Below are 9,650 nucleotides of genomic sequence, written 5' to 3'. Positions count from 1 at the left end.
TTTGCATTACTACAGCAGATATGTGTGTAATAGTGTGAACCATAGGTATAAATAATAGTTATATATAAGTACACAAACAAAAACATGAATCAAGTTAATAAACTCATAATTTGTGCACCCAGAAAAGCAACAAATTTCGATACAATTGTGCCTTTAGGAACCATTTGGTTAAATGTGGAGATGGAAGACTTACAGCACTCTTTGGTGACAGATTTTCAGAATAGGGAACTGAATAAATTTGGAGCTACTGGGAAAATAGCTAATGTCAGTCTAAATTTGTATCCAAACACACATGGGCTGGCTCAGCATTATGACCAGGTGGGTGGGACTTCCTGTATCGCAGGTGTGGTGCTCTGCCTGGATCCCTGCAGCTGTAGGTAGTGGCCCTGAGTCGTCTAGTGGGAACAGGGAGAGGGGTTTGCCGGGCAGCACCTCCTGTTGGCTGTATCCCGCCACTACAGAGCACCTTTCTCTCTCCTGAGTGTTCCAAACGGAGACATGAGGTGTACTGCTGCCCCCTAGTGGCATCCTGGACCCTGTGCATGTAGACCTCCTGTCTGACTCCAGCCAACAGCACCAGCTTCTCCTGCATGGGCAGCATACAAATGTCACAGGAGGAACTAAGCATTTATCAAAAGAGGAAGTAAATAATCTAATCTTATGTTACCTTGATCTTTACTGTGGCTCATTCTATCAACTCTTGAGTCTCAGAATACTGCTCAGAGAGAAGCTGACATGTAATAAAACAATTTTAGACAAAGAATCTACAGGACAAATGTTTTAATATATTTGCATGTATTTAAAAATGAAATAGCCAACTAACTAATTCTATAAACAAATAAAATAAATTCATAATTCCCATGATGCAAAATATTCTAATATTAGTTTTACCTGTTGGCTGGAGTTAGCAGAAGGTGGGGTGATGACGCTTTGGTCTCCCAAAGAATTATTCACAGGTGGGACAGCAGAGGGGAGGTGTGTGGCTCTCCAATAAGCATCTAGATACTCTGCCAGGTGTTCACAAGCATCCTCCAGCTGGTTCTCATCCAGGATTACATCAAACATATCCTGGCAAAAGTAAAGGTAAAGATGCAGTAACTGCCCAAATGTCTGTGTAGATAATACGTGTAAACTGTATTGTCAGAAGCAGAGGGACTTACAGGTGGACACTGGGCTAGTTTGTCTCCAGCCATCATCTGGACATTTAGGTGTTTGCTCTGTGACTTCCCACGAGATTTGATCAACCTCTGAAGAACCTGGTACACAAAAAATGGAGGAAGATATTTTTACTTGTTACACACTTAAGAGGTTGTGATTCATATGCCTATATAGTTTAAAATGCAGCTGGGGGAAGGTCTGAATTCTGATGGAATTTGCTGTTTAAATGTGGGATTGCAAATTTGTTTACCTGGTTCACAGTTAATATCTCTGTATTTACTGGGTCTACACAATGAAACAAAAACTGGCACCAAGTTCTTCTCTGTCAGCATAAATAAACTAAGGTGGAATTATTTTCACGAAAACTTCACAGAGTAGTGCCATTATTCAACCCCAAAGATGTTATTATTGTTAGCTGAAAGGATTTAAATCTGGCAAGTGTGTGGAGCCAAACCCTAACAAATAATGAGGTTCAAGGTTCAATACTTGTGGGTAATAAGTATGAATATGTCTTACAAAAACAGTCAATCTTCCATAGACTTATACAGGCCCCTCCCATCCATCTACAATTCTAGCACATGCACACAAATACAAATGTGCTTGCATGCCTTAGCTTTAAATAGCTAAACAAATGAGTAGTAGGTACATGTACTGTTATTTGTGTGTCATATGCATATTCATGTGTAACCTTATGAGTTTATTTTATGCAGTAACCTTTAGTGCATGAGCAATCTGCCTTAGGACAAATATTTTTCATCCATCGTAAATCATATGGACTAAACATATTCTTGTAAATATGTTTAAAGAAATAGATGTGGAAATTATAATGAATTGCACCCAAAACAGAACTCTGTTTAGCAAACATGCATAACACTGATCCTTACTAAAACCACATATAGTCACACTTTAAATGGCTCCCTCCTGGCTTTGGTGTGTATTGGCCAAATAAACATAGGCCTAATGACAGCTTGTCAAGTGCAAATGAGGTTGTCACTTTGTTAGAATCACTTGACACCCCGCAATGACTGAAAAGGATTGAGAAAACAATAAGGTCATTTACTTCAAATAACATAATATAATCAGTGTTGGGAAGTAACTGAGTACACGTACCAAGAATACATATTTTGAATACATGTTTCGAGTACCTGTATTCCGGTACAGGCACTGTTTCATTTGGTGGTATTCAGAGTACAATTACTTTTCTAAAATCAAAGGAACACATGGTGATTCTTGATCACTCAATTTAGGCTTCAAGTGTGGAAGTTCTTTGATCCACGATATATGCATGCATGCAACAAACAGTAAAACAAATATAAAACTGTTTTTAATCCTATGCTGCGTGTTTACACTATAATTTATATGCAACCCTGTATGTTTGTTTTATTCAGAATACAGTACTCTGACCATTTATTGGAATACGTTACAAAAGATATTCTAGTGCAAGTATTCAGTATAATATAATTAAATACAATTTAAAAGTATTCTTCACATCACTGAATATAATACACATAGTACCTTCGGTGAGGACACTTTGACATATACAATGATCGGGGCCAGGGAGGTCTTGAGGAGCTGTGCAGGATGGTTGATGGTGTCTGCATCCAGGACGACTAGTTGCAATGACTTGGCCAGCTCAAAAATCCTCTCAATTTCACTTTGAACCTCTGCTGTGAGCCAACAACACAGAAAGACAAATACATTAAACAGTTTCTATTCCTGGAAGGCGTTCATCTTTATTTAGCCACTGAACAGAGCAAACATATCCTGTCCCTCACGTCCCTTACCCATAGTAGAGCGAGCGTTGGATCTTTCCATTATAGCCTTCTTGTTGAGCACTGAGCGTTTTGCCAGTGACAGATCAGCAGTCACCCGTGTAATCGTGACCCTGTACAAAGACCAGAGTAATCACATGACCAACATTATTACATGAGCAATTTCACAATATGCATTTCAAAAGGAGATGTTAACACCTAAATACATGATCAAAAGTCCCATCCAGTGGTAAAACACAAACACAACCCACCTGCCATCAAATCTGTGCTTCAGGAAGTCAAATAGGGCCTTCTGCATCATGTCTGTGACCTAAGAGATAGAGTACATGTTTAAAGTATCAATCATTTTCAGTATAATACACATGTATTATTACATAGCCATGTGGTATGAGCCAGGCCAATGCGCGCTCTTGCGCGCGGGCACCCTGCTCTCCTGCTGCCATAAGTGTTCATCTCTGTTACATTATTATTGTAGCCTAAATAAACACTTTTTTTTTTATGTGTAATGTCTCACATCCATGTCGTAGTGCCAAAAGTATAAATAAATAACTCAACTTTTACTTAATTTTACTTGTAATATAATACTAATACACTTTTACATAACACACACACACATTCAAACATACATAGTGGAGTAGAGAGTAAACAAAAAATACACTCAAGTAAGAATACATTTACTTCAAAAATGTAAGAAAGTTTAAGAAAAAGCAGTGATAGTAAAAGAAATCTATTTTGTAAAAAGTCAGCTTGTCTAAATACACAATGTAAAAAATTAACACAAAAAGCTACCAGATGTGCATAAAAATATCAAGGCCTATAGTATGCTTTCAAAATATATTTATTTATGGATATTTATTTATGGGTATTTATGAAATCCAATACAGTTCTCAATGTCAAACAACATTAAACGTTATGAGAGAGACAACAGAGAGGAAGGACAGAGAGGAAGAGCACTGCACACCACCAGAGTGTTCATAAATATTTTAGAGACAGACAAAAACAAGCAGCTTGGCGCACGGGCCTCACAATCACACAAGAGACCCTCAAACCTGTGCCGCTAGCATACTTCAGCTCTGCTCAATTTGAACATTCACAATGAAATACATGCTCTGCGTATATACTGTATGTGTAGAATAACTGAGAGTGTCTACTGAAGGACCATACAAGGGCCTTACATTGGTGGGATATAATTAGTGTTTTGAGTGCTATAATTTCATAAGGATGTGGCTGTGGTGTTTAGTATCACTGCTAATGGAATAATGGAGGCCAGAGAGATTCTCTTTAGATCGAAGGGAGCAAGTTGATACCAATAGAAATGTGGAGCAGATTTAGCTAAGCCTAAAATGAGCAAACCACAGTAGAGAGTATGGGCTAGGGCTTCATAGATACACCATGTTTAATACACACATACATACACACACACATATATATATATATATATATATATATATATATATATATATATATATATATATATATATATATATATATATATATATATATATATATATATGTACTGGAGTTTGGTATGTAATTCCACTCACCTCATAGCCTTTAAGTGAAGGGCCCACCAGCACTACCGGGCGCATGGATGGCACCACATCATAAGGAGGGACCTGCTCAATCTATACAACACACAGATGCACACATAAGACATCTGGACATTCAGAGCAGCAGTTCTATCCATTATTCACTCGCTTCCCACACACTGCAATGGAACTACTACTTTTGCCACCGCTGCCCTGGGGCTGATTGCAAGTGTGACTCTAACAATCAGAACCTTACCAACATTCATGGTGTCTTGCCAAAATTTGATGAGAGTTTAAATATTTAATCTCCTTAAATTTCAATCGTCTGACACATAGACTCTATAAATCCCTCATGCTCTCCTCGGGGTCACATTGACCCGAAGAAAAAATGTCTTCGGGTCAATGTGACCCCAAGGAGAGCGTGAGGGTAAAGAAGTGGACTAAGAGAGCGTAACATCACCCATTGCGTTAGGCTCTACTTAAATGAAGCTCACAATGCTAACAGTTCCAGAGCAGATTTGGAGCCAGGTTCTATATTATGAATAGGAATTTTTTGAACATACAAAACAAAATAGCAGAAAAATGCCAGGATCATGTAGAGCAGGTTAATACAAACATTTTAAGACCAAAATGACAAGGCTCACAGCAGCAGTTACAGAGAAAGGGGCCACAATATTCCAGTGTAAGTCAATGGGAGCCAGGGTCAGAGGGAGTTGGGAGAGCCCGTGCTCACTTCCTATTTGGAATGTGGCAGCTAGGGCATTAGCTATGTCTATTTATATGTACAGTCTGGCAGTATACAATTTTAGAAGAATTACAGAAGAACTTATTGACATGTGGCTGAAAATAATTAACTTAAGCTCTCACAATTACCCATGCCCTTGTTAGACCTCTTGGTTACTTTGGAACAATTTATTTATTTTAAAAAATCCCAATTAAAACCACACAGCGTTAGTACTTTGAAAAATAGAAGACATTGATATGCATACGATGCTGACACATACATACCTGTTTTTGCTTCTGTTTAGCTTTTAACACAAAAAAATTGACATTAGACAACAACACAAATGTGTCAACAGTTTTAAGACTTATGATGAGCATGCAGTAGAATGAGAGACATGAGCCCCACTCACCTGCAGATGAGGGAGGTGTGGACCTCCAGCCTGTGGATGCGTTTTTTCTGAAAAAACAGAAACCCTTTATGCGCAAACATCTTCACACAATAATCAGTGAGAAAATATACAGTACAACACAGAAGGCTGGGGTTTTAAATCATCTGCAGTTTGGAAGTTAAAATAATAATAATTAACATACATATATAAAAAATATATAATTATATGATAAGATTATAGATCCAGTCTATAAATAATGGCACAGATAAGTACATTACAGGGGCATGCAGTAGGTTGATAGAAGTGGGTGTAAAACACAAGTGAGCTTCACCTTCTGGCCTCTAGTCTGACCGGGCTGGGGATGAATGTGATGTCAGCTCCTTCTTTCACCAGTCGACCAATCCACCAGTCATTGTTGTACTTCTAAAACATCAAAGGACCAAAGAACAAATCAGGTCAGGTAAAACAAATGTATTTATTTTATTTCATGGATTTAAAGTTGCAAAATGAAACAAGCCCTTCACCTCTTTTATGTGCAGAAATTCTTTGGCATCAAAGTTCACAGCGGCTCCTTGGACCGGACACTCTTCATCAGTGGCACCACAGTAGCTCACATTTGTTTTTACTGCAAACGCTACAGGTTTGTACTGGAAACAGAAATTACATGTTTAAAATGTGATATTTGTCAAGCTCAAAGTCTCTCTCTCTCTCTCTCTCTCTCTACATATATATATATATATATGTATATATATATAAAACATGGTTCAGGTTTTTCCAGCTAAAGATGCTCTATGGGCACACCTTGGCTCTCTCGAGCTGCAGCTGAGCCTGGCGCTCGGCTTCGCGCCGAGACGCCTCCTTGTCCTCCTCCAGGGACAGGTCTGAATCCGAGGGACGACTAGTGTAGGAATCGGCTGAACCCTAAAACAGTGGACACATGATTATATTATACTAGTATGTAATATACTGTTCATGTTTCTGTTTCTGTTTCTGCTATTGACAACACAACCTGATTCCCCAGCCTGGTTCACCCTTTTATAAATTTAAATATAAATAAATTAGAAGATATAATATATGATAGCACTGCACTGTATACTCTGCACAAACTTTGCCAGACTGTATTTACAGGTGTATTTACACCTTTTGACAAACAATGTCTTTTTTTCCTACATAAATAGTCCTGATGAATTGATGCTGGTCTGCAGCACAGACATGTAACACTACTCTCTGCAGCTGCCTGAATGTGGTGAGACTGCAGTACCATGGAGGTACAGGAGACTCCACACACAGGACACCCACTTCATTTAGAGAAGGCTCTAAATATATCCCACTGCACCGTCATCTGCTCTACCTGTTCCCACCTGCTGTCCCTGTACTCCCCTTTTCATACTCTTCTCCCAAATATTACAAACCACATGCAGAGTTTGCACAAATAATTTGAATATCAAAGCTAGCTGGAGGTGAGGTGCAGTCTGAAAAGTCTTCTCCAGAAGAAACAAAGTCTAATTAAAGCAGTGGAGCACAGAGCCCTTTGGTGCTGCAGATGGAGAAGACTAGTCTACCGTACAATCTAATATTTGGAAAGACCAGTGTGAGCTGAAATAAACATCATAGATAATTATACAGGCTTTAGCCTTACTCTCATGTGGAAATACTGCATTTACTGAGCAAAAATAAGAAGGATTATGAGATGCAATCGGCCGTAAATGGAGAAACTGACTAAACGGACAAAGAATAATGCCTATTGCCTTCAGTAATGCAGTGGTGTAGAGTCAAGTGTGTAACAGCAGAGAATTATATGTCTGGACTTGTTTTAAACAGACTATATCTCACTTTGTACTGCAGGTCTATATAGGTGTAGCGCTTTGGATTCTTTCACAAAAAAGAGAAAGACAAAAAAGACAAAAAGAGTCAGAATCATAATAACTGTAATGTAAGTTTTGAAGTTTGTAATTTGCGGTATACACATAGTAAACATGTATACGTGAATATTTATTTATTTTAATAATACATAACTTGTGAATTTATAGCTAGATCATTATCAGCTAAGAAATAATTCAAATGGTTTTCAGTAGTTCAGTGATCTATTTGTATGCAGCTTTGGATCTTATATTTTTTTATGTTTATATTTATGAAGACAGAAACAGTAACAATGATTGCCTTTGTGGCTAAGAAGAAACGAGTCACTGAGTAGGTTAGCAATCTCGGTATACTGGAAGTCCCTATTAATGATTGTAACATGAGCTAATGACTGTGCAGCAGCGGAGAGCCACCAGGAGGGGACAGCATACGGAGTGTAAACAACTCAACTAAACTATAACAAAACTCAAGTGCACACAACACATGGAATAAATACACTGAGATGTTGAAAATTAATGAAAATAATACAAGCCAAAGAATTGTAAATAAAAAAAAAAATAAAAAAAAAACATGTAATTTCAGTGCCAAAAGTTTAAACCAAACACAAGGCCTAAATCTCAGCACAAGTAGCCTAACATTATGTGATTTTTTAAATGCAAACTGCTAATCAACAGCATGTTAGAATAAAAAGTTGAAAGTCAGCCTTGCGCGTGGACAAAGTTGAGCCCGGCAGCAGTACGGTATGTTCATATCGCCGGAGGAAGACGCTACGAAGTGAGGAGGGGACGCACCGCAAAGTGCAGAAGATGAGACTTAAGTGCGAGGGGATGGGGAAAGGGGAAGAGAGGAGGCAACAACTGACATACTGTTTACACGGGGGGAGCAAGCAAACACCAAAAGGAGACCCGGAGCGTACCTTGTTACCGATGAGTCCCGTAGCACTCGAATCTGAGGCTGACATGATTGTGCTGCCAGCGCGCCCTCCCTCCTCCTCTTCCCACCCTCCTCCTCTTCCCCCCATTGCACAGAGAAAGGCGGACCCACCTCCTCCCGTTATCCCACTGTGGTTAACGGGGTGAGCGAGAAAGATGCTAAGTGCTTCACAGCTGACGTTGCTGAGCGCTCCAACAGCCATTTCCTATACAAAATTGATGCCCCTGACTGCAGTAGCCTCCGTACACGCCCGTAACAGTGAAGTGGTATGGTTCTCCTGCCTATACAATATAATGCATAATTTCTAACATTTCATAACACCGGTAATACTGTCTATCCAAGTGCATGCAACTTTGACAACGTGATGAAGCGCACCCATTCAGCCCCCACTTTCATAATAGGGTAACGCAGACTTTTAAGGCATTTTCATAGAACATAGATCTATAAATACAGCAGAACAAAGACTGTAGAGTTATGTAACTAAATGCCAACAACATGTAAACAATGGAAAAGAAACGTGTCCTTGGCTTTCATGTGCCAATTAGAGAGGCTGAGGGAATGCAAAATGAGGAAGAGGTTTCGTGCTCCCCTTAACCAAAATGATTCTTTGACAATTAAAGATGCACTATGTGAAGGGTCTGCCACTTGCTTGTCTCCATGGAGATGATATTGCTTTGCCTGGAATGTTCCACAGCATGGCATTCAGCATATGCATTACATACATTCCAGATTATTCTCTTTTCAAGCAAGCAATAAAAACACCTGTAATATAGTAAATTTGAAATAGAAAAAAATAGAAAGTGGAATATTCTTGGATGGCACAGGATTTTCTCATTGTCACTCCAGCTAATTCTTCAGGTTTTACTTTTCTATCTCATAAACAAAACATATTTAATTAAAACAATCAAAAAAGCTCATTACTTGGCAAGATAAGCAGATACCCTAACTGCACATTATACATTTTAAAAGGATAAGATCCTCAAACATCATAATGCACAAAGCTTTGTCAAATTGTTTTAATCCACTGGCAAAAAGAAGAACCGAGAGTAAACTCAACATGTAGGCCTACTGTATAAAACCCCACACAGACTTACTGGTACTGGAAATGCTAGTTACATTTTATTTTGTCCTAATACCAGGTGGCAACAAGGAATGAATCCAGTAATGCAGCTTTAATTAAAATCAATTCCTCTTAAATAATTTGTAAGATTGCTTTGTGTTTACCAATCAGCTTCCAGCAAATGCATCCTCTGTACATCTACATTATGACCAAGCCCCGCTCCAGT

The 9,650-nt window shown here is 38.7% G+C and overlaps 1 protein-coding gene across 1 annotated transcript; it reads right to left on the bottom strand.

Moving 5' to 3' along the window:
• Positions 1-685: 685 nt before the first annotated feature.
• Positions 686-8,392, bottom strand: cacnb3b (calcium channel, voltage-dependent, beta 3b). The gene is given in 13 exon segments (XM_020929695.2): positions 686-715; positions 892-1,068; positions 1,161-1,256; positions 2,674-2,825; positions 2,943-3,043; positions 3,182-3,240; positions 4,475-4,555; positions 5,468-5,487; positions 5,593-5,639; positions 5,888-5,994; positions 6,096-6,218; positions 6,373-6,492; positions 8,348-8,392. Coding segments are annotated over 13 exon segments (1,158 nt in total).
• Positions 8,393-9,650: the final 1,258 nt, after the last annotated feature.

Source organism: Boleophthalmus pectinirostris, unplaced genomic scaffold (genome assembly GCF_026225935.1).
Source record: "Boleophthalmus pectinirostris isolate CB_2022bp ecotype Guang Dong unplaced genomic scaffold, ASM2622593v1 HiC_scaffold_8, whole genome shotgun sequence".
Taxonomy (NCBI): Eukaryota; Metazoa; Chordata; class Actinopteri; order Gobiiformes; family Gobiidae; genus Boleophthalmus; species Boleophthalmus pectinirostris.
The sequence above is the reverse complement of the archived record's forward strand: the minus strand, read 5'-3'. Positions and strand labels throughout refer to the sequence as shown.